At 41.5% G+C, this 22012-nt stretch overlaps 1 protein-coding gene across 1 annotated transcript in view; it reads right to left on the bottom strand.

Annotated features, from left to right (window-relative positions):
- Nucleotides 1-3143: 3143 nt before the first annotated feature.
- Nucleotides 3144-22012, bottom strand: part of LANCL2 (LanC like glutathione S-transferase 2) — a 67017-nt gene continuing 48148 nt past the window's right edge. The window contains exons 7-9 of the mRNA XM_070729749.1: nucleotides 19142-19318; nucleotides 6340-6412; nucleotides 3144-4564 (exon numbers count right to left, since the gene is read on the bottom strand). Coding sequence (XP_070585850.1) covers nucleotides 4449-4564; nucleotides 6340-6412; nucleotides 19142-19318 — 366 coding nt within the window. The 3' untranslated portion in view covers nucleotides 3144-4448. The remainder of the gene's footprint in view (nucleotides 4565-6339; nucleotides 6413-19141; nucleotides 19319-22012) is intronic.

Raw genomic sequence — 22012 nt, 5'->3', positions numbered from 1 at the left:
TTTCCCCCCCAAAGGGACCTGCCCTATGCAGTCACTTGGCTCGATGGAAGCCTCGTTGATTGGAACCCCGAAAGGGACGTCTCCCCTGCTGGTACCCTCTGCCCTGGTCTTGGAAGTAGGCCCTATCACCCCGGTATGAATAGGACTGACCATATTGACCTTGTGAATACGGTCTGGAGGTCTGGGTGGTTCCGGAGGCTGGGTCCCATTGAAAGGGCTGTTGGCGTCGATACGGGGCATTACTGCGATCCTGATGTCGAGAGGATCTGGGAAGGATCTTCCTCTTGTCCTTGCCCTCCACAAGGACCGATTCCAACACCTCCCCGAACAATTTTGTGCCCTGGAAAGAGGCAGATGACAGGCGCCATTTCGTCTTGGCATCCGCCTGCCAATGTCGAAGCCAAAGGAGGCGCCGAGAAGAAATAGTGGAAGCCATGCCCCTTGCGGAAAACTTCGCCGCGTGCAAGGTGGCATCTGTGGAGAATTTGGCCACCGCCAGGAGCTTGTTCAGATCCTGCTTTAGACGAGAATCCTCAGGCCCCATCCTAGCCTGTACCTCCTGAATCCACATGATGGATGCCCTATTGAATATGGATGCAGTAGATGCAGCCCGTAGGGCCCATGCTGCCATCTGATGGGCCTTTTTCAGGAGAGTTTCAGCCCGTCTCTCATCAGGCTTGAGACTATCCGCAGTCTCAGAAGGGACGACGGCATTGGATACCAGTGTGGCTACCGGCTTATCCACTGGCGGGAACTGTAGTAGGTTCTCCATCTCATCGTCAAATGTGTAAAAACGACGTTCCACATTGGAGGGGCCTTGTGCCCCTGCTGGGTGCTGCCAGGTGCGCTTGATGTTTTCTAGGAATATCTCCATCGCAGGTACGTTATCGGACTCTCTGGGTTGTTCCTTACACAGGGAAGCAGAAGTCCTAAGTCCATCCCCTGCATCAGTAGGTGCAGCCGCACCTGGCACATCCAAGGCTTGCTTCACCTTGTGTAACAGCACCCTAAATAGCGCTGGCTTAAACAGCCCTGCGGGAGCTGGCTGCTCTGGGAAGGTATGCTCATCATCAGACAGTTCATTGTTCCCATGTTCACTGTCCTCTTCCAGAAGCCCAGTGTCTCCCGCAAATGAATCTAGCCCAGGAGGGGGCGGTGGTGCTGACCAAAGATCCCTGGGTTGATATGGTTGTGGTAATGGAGGTGTTACACGCTGGGCTCCAACCACCGTTCCCTGCGCATAAGCGTTGGCAATAATGTCCTGCAGGGATGGAGGGAAGGTCTGCCAGACATCAGCTTGGGATCTCAGTCCTGCAGCCGTTGGCGTGAACGTTGCTGTTGGGGCACACGCCTGTGCCCCTGCAGAAAACCCATAGGTAGGATGGCTGGCTGAAGCAGGCATATCTGGCCTAGCGAGAGGCGAAGGTGGAGGTGGGCCTGATAAGGCCTGTCGGTCAGGAGACCAGTCTCTCTCACTTGCAGTGCCCATGGCCCCCAAAGCCAATCCAGGTGATGCTGTTCTCGATGGGGGGAGTGGCTGAAAGGGGGGTATAGTCAGGACCGCTGCAGCAGGAGAAGCTAAGGCTGCCTCTAGCCTTTGTTCCAAGGCTTTAATCTTCCTTTCAGCCTCTTTAATGGAGGAGGAAGACTGGGAGGATTTTGATTTGGCCTTGCCCGAAGCCTTCTCCTTATTTTTATGAGGCACTGGAGTCAATTGGGGCTGTTCCTCCCCACGATTACCCAGCTGTTCAGCCATCCTTAAATCGTAGATAAGGGGCAGCATTTTTACTCACAACTATTTCCCTCGAACTGTCAACTAACAAGCAGAGATCACAGCAGTCTCCTGTCACAACAAGTGGCTATGGAGGCTGTCACAGCTTCAGAGCTGTCTCTTCATAGTGATCCCGCATCACGTGACCAAGCCATCACCAATTAGGGTCAGTCTCCAGGCAGATTAGCCTGCAAGGACTGCTGGCAGCCAGTCAAGCCACCGCCTATTGCTTGCCGATTGTAACGGCTTTCCGCACCCTTTCGGCAGCAAAAATGGCGGGCGCCTCTCCTCAGCGGCCCCAGGCTCGGAGAGTCCTTTTCCAGTTGGCGGGGCGGCTGCGAGGTCTTTGCGATCGCTCAGTTGGCGACGCTGCGGCCCGAGTGAATCCTCGGCCGTTTTGACAGTTCCGCGCGGCTTCCCGACCATCAGCTGGTAGGCGCGGCTGTCAGATTCGCGCCTGTCATGCAGAACGCCGCGCTGCCCCCGTCGATGGGGAGGGGCGGGACCCCCCCCCACCTGGGGTGTAGGGCTAGGTCTGACCACGGAGGACAGTGACCTATAGCCCAGCCTCTCCTCTTCAGGGCAGTACTCGCGGGGAGAAGAGGCCCCATGAGGAGTATGGTGGGGGTGCTACCCACGGAGGGTAGACACCCCAAGCCTTCTGATACCTGTAGAAGATAAAAACAACATTAATACAGAATTTAACAATTAAAACAATTAATACTTAAGTATACACCATTTTATTGACACTCCTGTCAGGAGAAAAAACTCAGAGTCCCTATTCTAGACTGAGCTTTTTTAAACTGAGGTACTGGGGCAGCAAGGGGGCGGTACCTACTTAATATGTTAATTATATTAATTTAAAACTCAGTCCCTACCAATAAGACTTGAGCTAAATCCCATGCTGGACTCTCCTTCCAGAGGCATGGGAGAATATCTCATTTTATAAATTTTTACAAGTTTTACAAATGGGAAGGTTGAACATAATTGTTCAACTGTTCTGTATCTTACTTTTTTTTTTTTTGAAAAATGTGAACTGCAAAATATTTGGCAAGCAGTTCACAGGCCCACCATCTTTCCTCCAAAAAGTGTTACTGTGAAATTACCCCATCATGTTAGATTATAAACAAGGGCCATCACAAAAATCAGAAAAGTTTGATACATCTTTTAAGTCTTCGGAGAGGGGCGGCATACAAAACTAATTAATAATAATAATAATAATAATAATAATAATAATAATAATAAATATCCATTTTAAATAGAGTTTGTCTTTCAATTACTGGAAAGTTTTGGATTAATTTTAACAGTAAACCTCTACCTCTAAATGGTATACAAATCTTGTTTAGATTTTTAAGAAGTTTTGAAATAAAGATAAAGAGTAATCATTTATTTATTGAGAAAGTTCAGTTCAAGTGATCTACTCAATTATGTAGCTCTTGAATGGAAGAATACAAAGAAAATGAAGTTTCAAAAAATGAAATGACATGACAGTTATTTATATTGTTGGGTGGCTTTTTTTTGACAATGCGTGTATTTTTATATTTATATCATTGCCTTCTTAATCAAAATATATTAGTTGTGTTCATTGAGAAACCAAATGAGAATAAATTCTTTTCTTTTTTCTTTTAGTTTGTTTGGTTGTCTGCCAAACACAATAATCAAATACAGATATGTAATGCTATCAAAGGGGTAAATCCTGCCATCCCCATAAACTAAGATTTATAATCTAGATCCAATCGCAAAGAAGTAACCTAGTATATTATCCTTGTTAATATGTCTGTTCCAAATAGAAAAGTATGAACTGAAAATTTCAAAGAAATATTTTCACACAGCCCCAGAATTGCTGTCTGCAGGACAAGTATAATAAAGGAAAAAAGGGGGAAATTATGTTACCCTATATAATTTGAGTGTATTTAAACATCCCCCATAATCTGGATCCACAGATTCCAATGATGCTAGAGAAATGAATAAAGGATGTTAATGTTGCACTTTGGATGAAATAAACCATACAAATGTTCCTAATGGAAGGAAATAATAATTTTAAACATGTTGGGCATAATACATCTAGAAACTCTGTATTTCTACATTCTATAGAATGAGATCAGGACAAATTAAGTACATGGGAATTTAAAACTGCTGTGCTGTGATGGGAGCAAACGAAATGCTCTAGAACTCTGAACTTTTTTCCTGGCGAAAGGATTTTGTGACTTGAATATTTGGTTTTTCCTGCTTCTCTCATTTATTGTATCCAACAGACTGGTCCTATTGTCATCATGTATATGTTGGCTGCAGAAATAACTGTGTTGTTAGTACAGTCATGCACAGAAAAAAACAACAGGACTAGATATTATAGAATGTTTTTCAGCTTTGCAACAAACAAGGAAAAAAATCACAGACAATACCAAGAACATGCAAACACCTGAAAGACCTGAAGAGACAACTGTGAAAGTTAAACAAGACACATCCTGATAAACTGAAATTTGCTCTTTGTCACTGTTAAAAGATATCTCTTATAAGGAAACATTAACGTATGGAATTCTCTGATTCATGCGCTAATGACAAACACAGTCCTTTGAAGAACAGCCAAGAAATTTTTCTCGTTGTTTAGACTCCAACACTGTTTCAGTATATTTTAGGCACTCGGCAGTCATGTTGCCTCTGACATCACCGCTCCGATTTAGCTGTTGTGCTCCTCTTTGTTTTCTTTCGTTTGGGGACTAAGTTCAAATGCTGGGAAGCAAGACTTTTCTGGAACCAAGATGTCAGAAAGGAAGTGGATAGCTCCTGCCATACCTGAAAAAGTAAATTCAAAAGAAATGTGGCATCTTCAGTCATAACTTTAACCGGGGGCATGGTGGCAGATATTTTGGGAAGAAACTGGATGCTTCTTTGGGGAGGGGGTCCTTCCCGGCTCCCTACAAGGAGGCACTCGTGTGCCCCTCCTCAAGAAGCCTTCTCTGGACCCGGCCTTTCTCAACAACTATCGCCCAGTCTCCAACCTTCCCTTTATGGGGAAGGTTGTTGAGAAGGTGGTGGTGCTCCAACTCCAGCGGTCCTTGGAAGAAGCCGATTATCTAGGTCCTCAACAGTCAGGATTCAGGCACGGCTGCAGCACAGAAACTGCTTTGGTCGCGCTGATGGATGATCTCTGGCGGGCCTGGGACAGGGGATTATCCTCTGTCCTGGTGCTTCTTGACCTCTCAGCGGCTTTTGATACAATCGACCATGGTATCCTTCTACGCCGGCTGGAGGGGTTGGGAATGGGAGACACTGTTCTTCAGTGGTTCTCCTCCTACCTCTCCGGTCAGTGGCAGTCGGTGTTAGTGGGAGGTCAGAGGTCGACCTCTAGGTTGCTTCCTTGTGGGGTACCTCAGGGGTCGGTCCTCTCCCCCCTACTATTTAATATCTACATGAAACCGCTGGGTGAGATCATCCAAGGGCATGGGGTGAGGTATCATCAGTATGCAGATGATACCCAGCTTTTCATCTCCACCCCTTGTCCAGTCAGTGAAGTAGTGGAAGTGAGGTGCTGGTGCCTGGAGGCTGTTGGGGTCTGGATGGGTGTCAACAGACTCAAACTCAAACCTGATAAGACGGAGTGGCTGTGGATTTTGCCTCCCAAGGACAATCCCATCTGTCCATCCATTACCCTGACGGGGGATCACTAACCCCCTCAGAGAGGGTCCGCAACTTGGGCGTCCTCCTCGAGAAATATCTTTCAGCTGTGGCAAGGGGAGCGTTTGCCCAGGTTCGCCTGGTGGACCAGTTGCGGCCCTATTTGGACCGGGAGTCACTGCTCACAATCACTCATGCCCTTATCACCTTGAGGCTCGACTACTGTAATGCCCTCTACATGGGGCTACCTTTGAAAAGTGTCCAGAAACTTCAGATCGTGCAGAATGCAGCTGCGAGAGCAATCATGGGCTTTCCTAAATATGCCCATGTCACACCAACACTCCACAGTCTGCATTGGTTGCCGATCAGTTTCCGGTCACAATTCAAAGTGTTGGTTATGACCTATAAAGCCCTTCATGACATTGGACCAGAATATCTTCGTGACCGCCTTCTGCAGCACGAATCCCAGCGACCAGTTAGGTCCCACAGAGTTGGCCTTCTCCGAGTCTCATCAACTAAACCATGCTGTCTGGTGGGACCCAGGGGAAGAGCCTTCTCTGTGGCGGCCCCGACCCTCTGGAACCAACTCCCCCCAGAGATCAGAGTTGCCCCCACCCTCCTTGCCTTTCGTAAGCTCCTTAAAACCCACCTCTGCCGTCAGGCACGGGGGAATTGAGATATTCCCTTCCCCCTAGGCTTATAAAATTTATGCTTGGTATGTCTGTATGTATGATTGGTTTCTCAAATTAGGATTTTTTAATTTAACTTAAACTTAAATATTAGATTTGTCTATATTGTCTTGTTATTGTTGTTAGCTGCCCCAAGTCTACGGAGAGGGGCGGCATACAAATCTGATAAATAAATAAATAAATTTACATCCATCCATAGGCTTTCTAGGCCTATGATGCAAAATTATGATTACTGAATATAGAATTCAAAAAACAAGTTCTTGCCTTCAAACAATGAGTAGGGTCGATCAGGAATACGGCATCCATGTGCACCGTAGTCTAGACACCATTCAGCAAACTGAGAAAATATGACAAATAAATAGAATTAGTAAAGTTTCTTGCTAAATAATATATCTAAATAAATATGTAACTCTGCACTTATTACAGACTATATAGTGATGTTAATCTCTATGATATTAACTCTAAAGAGAAGATGATCAGTAGTTTACGTAATGAGCTCTAGTGAGCAACAAATCATCCACAGGTCACTAATTCAGAAATTTAACTGCTGAACTGCTAGAAGATAAGGGCCACTCCTAGTTTGGACCATCATTTAGGTAAATTCAAATTTATTTTAAGAATAAATTGTATTATCATTATCAACAACATTATCATGCACACTCTTGTTCCTTAGTTCCAACATACCTCCACTAAAATGACTGAACAAATAAGGTAAAAACCTAATACAGTTATCCTCATTTATTTATTTTTAAATTGGGAAGAAAATCAGCTTTGATTTTTCATAGCCTCCATTACCAATTGCTAACTAGATTCTGTGGCAGACTCTTGCATTTAAACAAACAGACCCAACCGAATAAGCAGCATCTTTTAAGTTTGCAAACATGGATTCTTGAGCTCACCTACCCAATCACCTTCAGAAGTCATGCAACTGAGGTGAAAAATAGAGACTGAATACTGGGGAGGGGTGTGTGTGATGGGTTAAACTATGGGCACAGTTGAGAAATTTACTCTTTCGTATGACCTTATAAGCTTGCCTGAGCATATGGATGACTCCAGGTGCCCCATGACATCAATGCAACAATTTTAAAAATTCAGCAAAAAACCTGTGATACATACATACATCCAAATTGTGTGTAAATAGAATTGGTTCTGGGTAGCATTAATATGAATCCAATTAACAGTAACATTATTAATAATCTCTATCACATTTATAAAATATAAATAAAATTTAAGTAATCTCATTATATTGTTTAAACATACAAACAAAAAAATTATTTGGGAAAATATATTCTAACATTTACCCTTATTATATGCCATACCTAGTGGTATCCTCATATATATTTTATGCTGAAGAGATGCATGCAAATAGACGGTTTCAACATCAACATGATGAACATAATATTCATTCCTAGTGGCTCAAACCAAAGCAATCCTTAAAGTTGTAGCACGCAAACTTGGTGCAAAAATCTCATTGTACTCAGATTCTATCTGTGAGCATCCTTGTGCCACTAGTCTCACCTTATGTATTATCTGTCCATTGGAACTATTGTATTTTTGGTGTATAAGATGCACCTAAATTTTGGAGGAGGAAAATGAGGGGGGTGGGGGGAATCTGCTTACCAGATATTCATCTGGCTAGCGTCCTTAGTCTGGTCAGATTCAGTATGTTATTTTATCCCCTGGCTATGGCTTTAAAAAAACCCTTATTCTGAGAGAGTAATAATGAAAGAGCTTGCAAGCTGTGAAGAACTGGCAACATCACTAGCACCTGGTTAGGGCTGGAAAGAAACATTCTTTTTAAAAAATGATCCTTATTAAATATATACTTTAAAAAACACAAGAAAAACAAGACATAACAAAGGTACATATAATGCTTAATATCACAATTATATGTATCATATTAAAACAAAGACAGAAGAAAAGAAAAAAGAAGAAAGAAATTTTTTAAAAGATGTAGTGAAAAGACGTAATAGAGAAAGAAAGAAGGGGGTTAAGCAATTCAGTAATATACGACCTGTGGTTTAAATGTGTAGTTGGAATAAGTTTCCCTTCACTTTTATTTGCTCGTAGTGTAGTATTAATTAGTTTTAATAAATATAAGTAATGCTTATCTAATGGGTGTGTTCTTGTCTAATTGGTCGATATTTTGGGAGTTTGTGTGTAGGGTTTGTTGAGTGTCTACAGATTATATCAATCAATGTCTTATGTAAATTATATGAAAATATTATTCTCATTTCATTATTTGGTTGTCTGTATGTGGCATTGTTGTTGAACTGTCTTCTTTTTTTATGGTATTTAGATATTTTTTTTGTCTAAACCAATGGTACCATTTCTCCCAGGCCTTGTAGAAGTCTGACTTGTCCCTATTTTGCAGTTCCATTGTTAGTTTTGACATTTCAGCATATTCCATGATTTTAATTAAAGGTTTAAGGTAGTTGGGTTCTTTCCTTGCTTCAAAAATTGTGCATATAAAATTCTTGCGGCATTAAGGATATTTTTTCTGGTTCTGGCGGGGCAGCAGGAAGGAGACGGAGGCTGCTGCTCCGCTAGAGCTATGGGGGGAACATCACGAACATAGGTTGACTTAATCGAGGCCAGCAATTTGTTCTTTTGTGTCCCGGAGTGGTGAGAAGTCCTGTCTTTTGGAGACCCCGAAACGGTGTCTCTCCATGGTGGCTTAGATCTGCTGTGGCCACGGATGCGCCGGGAGCCAGTCAGCTGGGGAGCTGAAGGTGGCAGCTGCCTTTGAAGCTGATGCCGAAGACCTAATTAAAAACTAAGCTGTGTTGCAGAAAGACGGAACGGAGCTGAAACGGGCTGGAAGCGGGCCAGTAGGTGAGAGCTACAGGCTGCTGGCACTGGAGACGATTACAGCGACTGAGGCAGCCGTGATCCACCGGATGGACCTGGGACTCCGGAACGCTGAATGGTGGGAGTGTTTGGCGTTGGAGGGCCAGTCGGGTGGAAGGCTGTATGGAGAAGCTGAGCTGGCCGCCGTTGAGGAGAAGGGGAGGAGGCCAAGGAGAATATCGTGAATACCAACAGGCTGTGTGGAGGCTCTGCGGTACCACTGGGAGCACGGAGAGTTGGAAATGTCACCCAGTGAGAATGGCGGCCAGGGGAGGGCGACCAGGATAATCAGCGAGAGTCAGGGGTGCCATGGCGACGGAGGAGACGGAGGTGACAGCCGAGATATACAGAGATACAGTGGTACCTCGGTACTCGAACGTTTTGGTTCTCGTACATTTCGGATAACGAACAAAATTTTCGGCAAAAATTTGCTTCGGTATCTCAACAAAAATTCGGATACCGAACAGCCAGAGAAAATTTTGTTCATTATCTGAAATGTTACCGCCGGGGGCTGCTGCAATCCCGGCAGCTTCAGGGGGCTGAGGAGCTCTATAAGAGCTCCAAGCTGCAGGAAGGGTGGGGGCTGCTGCAATCCCGGCAGCTTCGGGGGGCTCCTTTCCTCATTGCTTCCTCTTATTTTTCTATGTTTCTATGTTTCTATGTTTCTATGTTATTACCTGTAAGCAGCTGCAAAAACTTTCTCCTTCCAGGCGGAGGCTTCCCTTCGAGTAGCAACAGCGCCGGAAACGTCATGTGATGAAGGGAAACCGCCGGAGCCATCTCAGCAGTTGCCGCCGCTCCAGCAGCTTCCCTTCATTACGTGACGTTCCCGGCGCTGTTGCTCCTCGAAGGGAAGCCGCCACCGTTGCAGCCGCCTGGAAGGAGAAAGTTTTTGCAGCTGCTTACAGGTAATAAGAGGAAGCAATGAGGAAAGGAGCCCCCCGAAGCTGCCGGGATTGCAGCAGCCCCCACCCTTCCTGCAGCTTGGAGCTCTTATAGAGCTCCTTAGCCCCCTGAAGCTGCCGGGATTGCAGCAGCCCCCACCCTTCCTGCAGCTTGGAGTACTGAATTTATTTATCCCACTGGAAATAAAGAAAATAGATTTAATTGGTTCCCAGCGAGTTAACAGGGGCTGGGAACCAATTAAATCCATTTCCATTATTTCCTATGGGATAAATAAATTCGGTACTCGACCAAATCGGTTCTCGACCACACTTCTGGAATGAATTATGGTCGAGTACCAAGGTACCACTGTATATGGAAAGGAACTGGGAGTGCTGGCCGGTGGCAGCGGCCAGCACCAAAGAGCTTGACCAGAGACCTGGACATTCCCACAGGACAATTTTAGAACTCAGCCAATTTAGAACTTGGCACCATTTTTTTGCTGACTTGATTAATGAGTTATTGACTATTCCCTATATTCATAATAATTAATATTTATAGTTTGTATAGTACTTAGTTTTATATTTTATATATATTTTACTTATTTTCTTAATGTTTTAACTATTATTAATTCAATCTATATTTTAATTAAATTATTGGGAGGGTTAATTGATAGATAATTGGGGGTGTAATAATGTATGGTATGAATGATTGGGATCGGTGGGATTATGGCATGGATGGGGTGAATGGTATGAATGACATATTTGGCCCACTTGGCATTGGAGAGGCAGGAGGGGAGGGGACACTTATCTCTGGGGTGGCAGAGGGTCAGAATATCCTGGTGGCAGATATAGCGGGAGCCACGGAGCTAGCCGTTCCAGGGGAACAAGGGATTGCTGCTTAATAGCAATCCCTTGTTCCAGTTCCGTGAGCTCAACCCAGGATACTGGTAACAAGTGTAATTCTGGCCCTGGGCTCAGGCTGCTGCTACTCAATGCAAGGTTGGTGGTAAATAAAGCTCTCCTCATCCGGGATTTGATCCTGGATGAGGAAGCCGACCTGGCATGTGTGACTGAAACCTGGCTTGGCCCAGAGGGAGGAGTTCCTCTCTCTGAAATTTGCCGAGCCGGATTTAAGGTATGGCATCAGCCTCAACCCCAGGGAAGGGGGGGAGGAGTGGCTATTATAGCCAGGGAGAGTCTTTTGCTTGTGTAGACTTGTTGCTCCAGAGATTGCGGGTTGTGAGTCTCTCCTGCTGAAGTTGGACTTAGGGGTTCAGGTGGGCTTGTTGCTCACGTACCTGCCTCCCAGCTGCACGTCAACAGTCCTGCCTGTGATGCTCGAGGAGGTAGCCGGGCTGGCGGTAGGGTTCCCCAGACTTATTGTCTTGGGGGACTTTAACCTACCGTTGCTCGGTGAAATCTCTGGGCTAGCGCAGGAGTTCATGGCCACCATGACAGCCATGGACCTGACGCAGGTAGTACAGGGTCCGACTAACGAGGGGGGGCACGCACCCAACATGGTATTCCTCTCTGAGCAATTGAGCAATGGTCTGAGACTAAGGGGCTTAGAAGTGTTGCCTTTGTCATGGTCAGACCATTTTCTATTGTGGCTTGACTTCCTGGCTCCAATCTTTCTTTCTTTCTTTCTTTCTTTCTTTCTTTCTTTCTTTCTTTCTTTATTTATTTATTTATTTATTTATTAGATTTGTATGCCGCCCCTCTCCGAAGACTCGGGACGGCTCACAACAACAATAAAAAACAGTATAAACAATGGAACAAATCTAATAAGAAGAATTATATAAAAACCCCCAACTGTTAAAAAACCGTACAACACATACATACCAAACATAAAATATAAGAAAGCCTGGGGGAGATGTCTTAGTTCCCCCATGCCTGGCGATATAGGGTGGGCGGAACCGACTAGGTGGTTCTGCCCCAGACGCCTGATAGACCCAGAGGGCTTTCAGAGGGCGCTTGGGGTTATTCCAGATGCACTCGTCCAGTTTGGCAGAGTCTCTTGCTGCGACCTGGAACAAGGCTGCAGCGGAGGCTCTTGACCAGATTGCGCCATTGCAACCTCTCCGCTGCACTAGACCCTGTAGAGCTCCATGGCTCAACGAAGAGCTCTGGGAGTTGAAACATCAGAAGAGACGTCTAGAGAAGCAATGGAGGAAGAGTAAGTCCGAATCCGATTAACACTTGTAAGAGCTCATATTAAGACTTACAAAGTGGCACTCATGGCGGCAAGATGCACGTATCATGCCGCCTTGATTGCATCATCCGGCCGCTCTGTTTAGGATGACCCGCTTCCTTCTTAACCAGGGGGGAGTTGGGGAGCCCTTGCAGAGTAGTGCCGAGGATTTTAACACATTTTTTGCTGATAAAGTCGCTCGGATTCAGGCGGACCTCGACTCCGATTGGATAACAGAGTCGACTGACAACGAGTCAGTCGAGGTGACTGGGGCTCGTACTTGTCCATCTGTCTGGGAAGTTTGATCTGGTGATACCTGATGAAGTGGACAAGGCCATTGGAGCTGTGAGTTCTGCCATCTGTTAACTGGATCCGTGTCCTTCCTGGCTGGTTTCGTCTAGCCAGGAGGTGACACGGAGCTGGGTCCAGGAGATTGTCAACGCTTCTTTGGGGAGGGGGTCCTACCTGGCTCCCTACAAGGAGGCACTTGTGCGTCCCCTCCTCAAGAAGCCTTCCCTGGACCCAGCCATTCCCAACAACTATCGTCCAGTCTCCAACCTTTCCTTTATGGGGAAGGTTGTTGAGAAGATGGTGGTGCTCCAGCTCCAGCAGTACTTGGAAGAAGCCAATTATCTAGGCCCTCAGCAGTCAGGATTCAGGCCCGACTACAGCACGGAAACTGCTTTGGTCACCTTGATGGGTGATCTCTGGTGGGCCTGGGACAGGAGTTTATCCTCTCCTGTCCCAGGCAGGAGTTGACCTCTCAGCGGCTTTCGATACCATCGACCATGGTATCCTTCTGCGCCGGCTGGAGGGGTTGGGAGTGGGAGACACTGTTCTTTAGTGGTTCTCCCCCTACCTCTCTGGTCAGTCACAGTCAGTGTTAGAGGGAGATCAGAGGTCGACCTCTAGGCTTCTACCTTGTGGGGTGCCTCAGGAGTCGGTCCTCTTCCCCCTTCTATTTAATATCTACATGAAACCGCTGGGCGAGATCATGCAGGGACATGGAGTGAGGTATCATCAGTATGCTGATGATACCCAGTTGTACATCTCCACCCCATGTCCAGTCAACGAAGCAGTGGAAATGATGTGCCAGTGCCTGAAGGCTGTTGGAGTCTGGATGGGTGTCAACAGACTCAAACTCAACCCTGATAAGACAGAGTGGCTATGGGTTTTGCCTCCCAAGGACAATTCCATCTATCTGTCCATTATCCTGGGGGGGATTATTGATCCCCTCAGAGAGGGTCCGCAACTTGGGCATCCTCCTCGATCCACAGCTTACATTAGGGAACCATCTTTCAGCTGTGGCGGGGGGGGGGGGGTTGCCCAGGTTCACCTGGTGCACCAGTTGCAGCCCTATTTGGACCGGGAGTCATTGCTCACAGTCACTCATGCCCTCATCACCTCGAGGTTCGACTACTGTAACGCTCTTTATATAGGGTTACTTTTGAAAAGTGTTCGGAAACTTCAGATCGTGCAGAATACAGCTGCAAGAGCAATCATGGGCTTCCCTAGGTATGCCCATGTTACACCAACACTCCACAGTCTGCATTGGTTACCGATCAGTTTGTCAGTGTTGGTTATGACCTCCTATAAAGCCCTTCATGGCATCGGACCAGAATATCTCCGGGACTGCCTTCTGCTGCACGAATCCCAGCGACTAGTTAGGTCCCACAGAATTGGCCTTCTCCAGGTCCCATCGACTAAACAATGTTGTCTGGCGGGACCCAGGGGAACAGCCTTGTCTGTGGCGGCCCTGACCCTCTGGAACCAGCTCTCCCCGGAGATTAGGATTGCCCCCAACCTCTTTGCCTTTCGTAAACTCCTTAAAACCCACCTTTGGCGTCAGGCGTGGGGGAATTGTGACATCTCCCCCAGGCCTATATAGTTTATGTATGATATGTTTGTGTGTATGTTTTGCTTTTAAATAAGTGTTTTTAATCTACATCGTATATACATACGATGTATCTACATGAATCTACATCGTATATACATTCCTATCGACATTGTCTCCTAATTACTTTTAGATTTCTTGATGTTTTATTCCATTGCTTCTTTTAAGTTTCTTTTTTTTTGTCCATTGGTACCATTTTGTCCAGGTTTCATAATAGTCCGATTCTTTTCGATTATTAAGTTCCATTGTCAATCTGTCCATCTCTGCACAGTCATATATTTTCTTGATAATCTCATTATCTTCAGGTATTTGCGGATTTTTCCAGTTCTGTGCAAATACAATTCTTGCAGCTGTTGTAATATGCAAGCTTAAATATTTTACATTTTTAGAATAGTTACCTCTCATAATACCCAATAAAAAAAATTCTGGCGTATATTCTATTTTTGTATTTGTTATTTGATGCAACCAATTATTTATTTTTTTCCAGTATTTTCTTGTCTCTGGACATAACCACCATAGGTGAAAGAAGGTGCCTTGAGTGTTTTTACATTTCTAACACATTGGGCTGTAATTTTTATGCATTTTAGCTAGTCTTTTGGGTGGAAGGTGCCAACGGTATAGCATTTTATATTGGTTTTCTTTATATATTGTGGATTTTGTTAATTTAATATTTCTCTTCCAAATCTGTTCCCATTCCTCTATATATATATATTATGGCCTACGTTTTTCGCCCAGGCAATCATTGTACCTTTAACTATCTCCTCTGGTCTTTCATATTCCATCAGATATTTATATATTTTATATATTGCTTTTTCTTCCGGGCCTGTCAATAGTTTATCTAGTGGTTGGGTAATTCTTTCTATACCTGATTGTTCCATATCCTTTTTATATCTAGATTGAATTTGTAGGTATGTCCACCAATCTATATTTATATTTTGTATTATTAATTCTTCCCTACTTTTGAGTTAGTAAAAACTAACAAGTAAAAACAAAAGGAAGGAAAACAACTAAGAGAAACAACAAACTAAACAAATGAATAAAGAAATTAAATTTATTTCGATAAATATTAAAGGATTAAATTCCCCAGAGAAAAGAAGGAAAATATATACAAAATTAATTAAAGAAAAGGCAGACATAATATGTCTTCAAGAGACACATATAAAAGAAACAGAAAAAAAATACTTAGAGAATACAAAACTGGGAGTATTATATACATCATTAGGAAATAAAAAAAAGAAAGGAGTAGTAACGTATATTAAAAAAGAAATAACAGCAAAAGAAATTTATTCAGATTTGAAAGGAAGACTCTTAATTACAGAAATCAAATTAAATGAAAGGAAAATAAATTTAATAAATATATATGCCCCAAACAAAAAACAAAAAGAATTTTATAAAAAACTACATGAAAAGATATTAACACTAGAAAATAAAAACATTTGCATAATAGGAGACTATAATGGAATTATAGATAAAGATAAAGATTATAAGAAAAGTAAAAATACAAATACAAATAGGACTACACTGCCCAACACATTCAAAGATATGATAGAAGAATTAAACATGACAGACTTATGGAGGCTGACGCATCCAAAAAAGAAACAATATACATTTTATTCAGTGCCACACGGATCCTATTCAAGGATAGATATGATATGGGCAAATAGTGAAATATTACAAGACATCGAAACAGTCGAAATAGATACAAATGTTTGGGCAGACCATAACCCACTAGTTGTGATTTGGAAAGGGACTAAAAATCATAATAGAAGATTGAAATTAAATACAAATATATTATTAGAAGAAGAATATAGTGAAATAATTATAAAAGAGATTGAACTTTTTATAGATGAAAACCAAAAACAACCAACAACCATCCAGAACTTGTGGGATACTCTCAAGGCCTATATAAGAGGTATCACTATAGCATATAACATAGAAAGAAATAAAAAGAGGAGAAAGGAATATAATGTGATAATAGAAAACATTAAAAAATTAGAAAAGAAACATCAAGAATCACCAGAGGAAAAAGAAATATATGAATCTTTATTGGGATATACCGGTAAACATGAACTAAACCTAATAGACCAACAGGAATATAGTCAGAATATTAAGCTAGCCAGACAAACATTCTTTGAAAATGCAAACAAACCAGGTAGATGGCTGGCACACAAAATTAAGAAAGAAAAGGAAAATAGGATGATACATCAATTAACGGATGTAGAAGGGAGATTACAACACAATGAACAAAAATTAGAAGAAATTATTATACAATACTATGAGAAATTATACTCACAAGAGGAAATAGACATAACTAAAATAGATAAGTACTTGCAACAAAATAATGTGATGAAAATAAACGAGAAAGATAGGGAAATGTTAAATAGAGAGATTACCCCAATAGAGATACAAGATGCAATTAAAAGACAGAAAGGTAACAAATCGCCAGGTCCAGATGGTTATCCGGGAGAGTATTATAAACACTTTGGAAAGACTATAGAACAACTACAGTTAAAAGTTTACAATGAAGCACTATTGGAAGCTAAAATAGCTGAAACATGGAAAGAGACATATATCACCATGATACCGAAAGAAGGTGCCAATACAAATCAAGTTAGTGACTACAGACCAATTGCTCTTCTAAACACCGATTACAAAATTTTCACTTCAATATTATCTGAAAGATTAAAGAAAATACTAAATAAAACTATACATATTGATCAGAATGGTTTCCTACCATTGAGACAAATCAGGAATAATACAAGAATTGTATTAGATATAATTGAATACTATGAAGCACATCCTGATAAACAAATTGCAATGATCTTTCTGGATGCACAGAAAGCCTTCGACAATGTGAATTGGCAATATATGAAAAAGTTAATAAAGCAAATGGAATTCGGCTCTAAATTTGAATTGCTATTAGACAACATATATTCTACTCAGAAGGCCAAGGTAATAGTCAATAATGGAACAACAAAAACATTCCAAATAAATAAAGGAGTTAGACAAGGATGTCCGCTATCTCCTCTACTTTTTATACTGGTACTCGAAACTCTGTTAAATGAAATCCATAAAGACAATAATATTAAAGGAACAAAGATAAAAAAAGAGGAATACAAATTGCAGGCCTTTGCGGATGATTTAGTTTTCTTTTTAGAAGAACCATTAGAGTCAGGGCAACATCTAATTGGAAAAATAGAAGAATATGGAGAAATAGCAGGCCTAAAAATGAACAAACAAAAAACAAAATTCATGACCAAAAATATGACAAATAAGCAAACCAAGGAATTAGAAACCGAATTGGGATTCACAAGTACGAAAAAAAATTAATATTTAGGAATAAATTTAACTAATAGATGTTCAACAGTAAAAGAAGATAACTATACAAAACTAGTAAACCAAACCAAGGTAGAATTAGAAAAATGGAGTAAGCTACAATTATCACTGATGGGAAGAATAGCATCAATTAAAATGAGTATACTTCCGAAATTTCTATACCTATTTCAAACCATACCAATAAAATTGAACTCTAAATTTTTTACGGAATTAAATAAAATAATATCGAAATTCATATGGCAAGGTAAAAAATCAAGGGTAAAGATAGTAGATTTACAAGATATTAAAAATAGAGGGGGATTCGGAATGCCAGATTGGAAAATGTATTATAAAGCAGCTTCATTGATGTGGATAAAAGAATGGATTAATCTTGATAATAAACGAATTTTACAATTGGAGGGTCATGATTTGGATAAAGGTTGGCATGCCTACTTATGGGACATAGGAGATAAAATACCAAAATATTTTAATAGGCATCTAATCAGACAGTCTTTACTCAAAACATGGAAAGAGATAAGACATAAACATTATATAAAAATACCAAATTGGCTATCCACAATGGAAGCTCTAATATATCCAAATACAATAGAACTGACAAAAAAAATTAAATATAAAGAAATATTAGATACAAACTGTAAACTGTACATTGTTTTTATTATTGCTATGAGCTGCCCCGAGTTTACGGAGAGGGGCGGCATATAAATCTAATAAATAATAATAATAATAATAATAATAATAATAATAATAATAATATGTAATATAATGTAACGATCTTCTTTTTTAATGTTTTGCCTAACAATTCCTAATAAGAATAATTCTGGTTTAATTTAAATAATCTGGGAAGTAATCTGGTCTAAGAGATTTTTAATTTTTTGCCAGTATTTTTTTGTAGTCTCACAAATCCACCAGATATGATAATAAATATCAGATTTCTTTCTGCATTTCCAGCAAAGGGGTGACATGTTTGGGTACATTTCAGCGAGTCTAGCAGGTGATAAATGCCATCTGTAGAACATTTTATATTGGTTTTCTTTGTAGGAAATCACCATTGTTATTTTATAGTTTATAGACCAGATTTTTTCCCATTCAAGTGTTTCAAACTACTTGCAAAAGCCCTTTTGCATGTGGTCAGCTACCTAAGCACATGAAGGTACTAAGGCCCTCAAAACATCTAGAAACCAACTTATTTGATGAAGCAAATTTTCACTATGGGCACAATTGAGAAATTTATTCTTTTGTAAGAGTCTGAAAACTCATCTATGCCACCAGGCTTGGGGTCATTAGACACTACCCCCTGGCCGATGAATGTATGGTGAGTTTGTTGATTGAATGGATATGAGTGTATTTTAATTGGTTTTCAGGTTTTTAGATTTTAACTTTAATTTATTGGATTTGATGTACATTGTTTTTTATATGTTGTAAGCTACCCCGGGTCTTCGGAGAGGGATGGCATATAAACCCAATTAAAAAAATAAATAAATAGAACACTTTGGACGGGAACATGGCCTACATTGCATCTCTGAATACAGATTTTTCTGTTGGTTTCTGCAATAATAATAAATATAATTCAGGGCTGCCATCTACTTCCCTTACTAGCTCTTTCTGTGGCAATAATTTTAGCAGAGGGCAGTAAAATTAATTCTTCATTTAATACAACTGGAAGACTTAAAAAAATTGTGATTACTGTCTTCAATGTAATCTTGATTTATGAAGCCCTTTCTGTTTGAAAATCAAGTGGTACTTTTACACAGTGATCTTTTTTCTGACTAAGGGAATATACAAATAACTTATTCTTCCTGTGTGACTAAAAAACATTACTAAAATTTGACTAAAAAAAAGAAATTTGTCAGGGACACATCAATAAGAAGAACAGGTGTTTAGTGTTTTTCTAAACAAAGAGGAAAATAGTACCTTGCAAGCTCGGTAAAGATACTTTTTATCTTGAGTGAGGTGATACAGGGACAGGAAAGAATAGCCATTTCCAGCAGTTCCATGACAGATTCCGTATCCTTTTCTCAACAACCCCCTTTGCCAAATGACATCACTACATTCCATAGCATCCTTCAAATATTTATCTTCCTTGAAAACCTGTGGATATCAAGAAGCATAAAATCAGATGCCATTCTTTGCCAAACCTCATTGCAAGATAGGAAATGGTGTTGTAATTACAAGTAGTCTATTTAGAATTGCAATTAAGCCTACAATTAGGGTAATTAGCCATGAAGGTTTTTAAATGAGTTACCACATGATCAGGCCTGATTTTGCAATTGTCATTAAATAAACATAATGGTTGTTAAGCAAACTCATTGTTCTCTATGGGACATTTTTTGCTAAAAGCTGGCAATAAACATTGCTTTTTGGCAAAAAAAACATCATTAAGTGTGCTTATGTGATCACAGAATGCTGCAAATGAAGATACATGTGAAACACTGCTGAGTGCCTAAAATGTAAGTACAGGGAGAGAGGTGGCCGCTGGTACTTTGATTCTGGGTTATAAGCAACTTTTTTTGTGTGTGTGGGGGGGGGGTTGTCATAGTTTGGAATGTTTACCAGTCATAAATCAAGAACCACCTGTACAAAGAAATCTCCAGAGACTATTTGCACTCTCTCTGTGGAAGGATGAAATATGTTTTGCCACAGAACTGGGCAAGAGGATATTCTTTTATGCAGCAAAGAGTATTATTTGTGGAAAGAGTATCTACATTTAAACATTATATATCCCTGGATGATAGCTCCACATGAGCTATCATCCAGGTGTTTCAAAGCCCTTTTGCATGTGCTCAGTTACTTGAGCACATGAAGGTACTAAGGCCCTCAAAATTTCTAGAAACCAACTTCTTTGATGAGGCAAATTTTCAGCTAAGGACTGAAAAGTTTTAATGTAATTTATCTGTTGTCTTCTGTCTCACCTCACTGTCTAAATCCAAACTGAAAGCTTCTCAAAACAAGATATAGTTTCAATTTATAACATTCATTATAGATTTTGTATGTTCCAAGCTAAAAGAAACAGTCAGAAGGCAGCTTTGGGTAAAACTTCATTTAAAACATACTGTAGTTTGTCTGATCTATGGGGAAGCAAGCATTGTACAGTAACTTACCGCATATACTCGAGTATAAGTCGCTCCGACTATAAGTCGAGGCCCCTACTTTTGCCACAAAAATTGGGGTAAATTTATTGACCCGTGTATAAGTCGAGGATGGAAAATGCAGCGGCTACTGGTAACTTATTAAAATGGAAACCAATAAAATTACATCAATTGAGGCATCAGTAGGGTAAATGTTTTAGAATATTTATTTCAAAGAAAACCAGTAAACTAGCTCTGTAAGTTTAAAAGAGGGTAAACAGGTATATGTACCCCAAGGCAGTATAGGCAAAAAAATTGCAAGTACTGTACTTACCTCAATCCCCCACTGCTCCTGCTGGTTTGGGTTAGGGTTAGGATATTTGGCCTCTCCTTGCCTCAAAGAGATACAATTTCCCTCTCTATTTACTATTACTGAACATCCAAAATATACTATTTAATTCTATGTGTATATGCCATATGTATACATACATATTACACACAGGCACACAAAAATATACCGTACATTGTTTACTATATAAACTGTATATGTATGGTATATTTACAGAGAGAGAGAGAGAGGGAGGGAGCTCTTGTAAAATTACCGGTATACTGTATACGGTATATTCAACCTCACTTACTGTAATAGGAAAAACAAACCCAGAGTCCACTTTCTGCCACACATTTAACCATAACTAGAACATTACACATATGGTACCTTCAGATGTACCAGTACTTCCCTAGCTTGCACATCATTGTTAGAGCTAGGAAATGCCATGGATTGAGTAAAATGTGGTGATTCTCACTGAACAACGCTTTTGTTTAACAACCACAATTTTGGGCTCAATTGTGGTCATAGGTCTGTCTGTCTTTCTTTCTTTCTTTCTGTCTCTCTCTCCTTCCTTTCTTCCTTCTCCCCCCCTTTCTTTTTCTGTCTGCCTATCTACCCTTCTTCAATCCCTTCCCTCCCTCCCTTTCCTTTTTTGTCTTTTTTCCTTCCTACCATCTTTCTTTGTCTCTCTTCCTTTCTACCATCTTTTTTTTCTTTCTTTCTGTCTTCCTTCTTTCCTAACTCCTTCCTTCCTTCCCTCTCTCCCTCCTTCCTTGCCGCCCACCTCCAACAGGACTCTGGATTCTCCCTTCTTAACCGGGCAGTTGCCGATTTTTTGCTGTTTAGCGCTCCAACGCTGCGCTAAACAGAAAGAAGCTGCAACTGCCCGGTTAAGAAGGGAGAATCCACCCCGTAGGCAAACAGCTTTTTTACTGTTTAGCGCAGCGTTCTAGCGCTAAACAGTAAAAAAGCCGTTTGGCTACGGGGTGGATTCTCCCTTCTTAACCGGGCAGTTGCCGATTTTTTGCTGTTTAGCGCTCGAACGCTGCGCTAAACAGAAAGAAGCTGCAACTGCCCGGTTAAGAAGGGAGAATCCACCCCGTAGCCAAACGGCTTTTTTACTGTTTAGCGCAGCGTTCTAGCGCTAAACAGTAAAAAAGCCGTTTGGCTACCGGGTGGATTCTCCCTTCTTAACCGGGCAGTTGCCGATTTTTTGCTGTTTAGCGCTCGAACGCTGCGCTAAACAGAAAGAAGCTGCAACTGCCCGGTTAAGAAGGGAGAATCCACCCCCTAGCCAAACGGCTTTTTTCCTGTTTAGCGCAGCGTTCTAGCGCTAAACAGTAAAAAAGCCGTTTGGCTACGGGGTGGATTCTCCCTTCTTAACCGGGC

Source organism: Erythrolamprus reginae, chromosome Z (assembly GCF_031021105.1).
Source record: "Erythrolamprus reginae isolate rEryReg1 chromosome Z, rEryReg1.hap1, whole genome shotgun sequence".
Classification (NCBI taxonomy): Eukaryota; Metazoa; Chordata; class Lepidosauria; order Squamata; family Dipsadidae; genus Erythrolamprus; species Erythrolamprus reginae.
The sequence above is the reverse complement of the archived record's forward strand: the minus strand, read 5'-3'. Positions and strand labels throughout refer to the sequence as shown.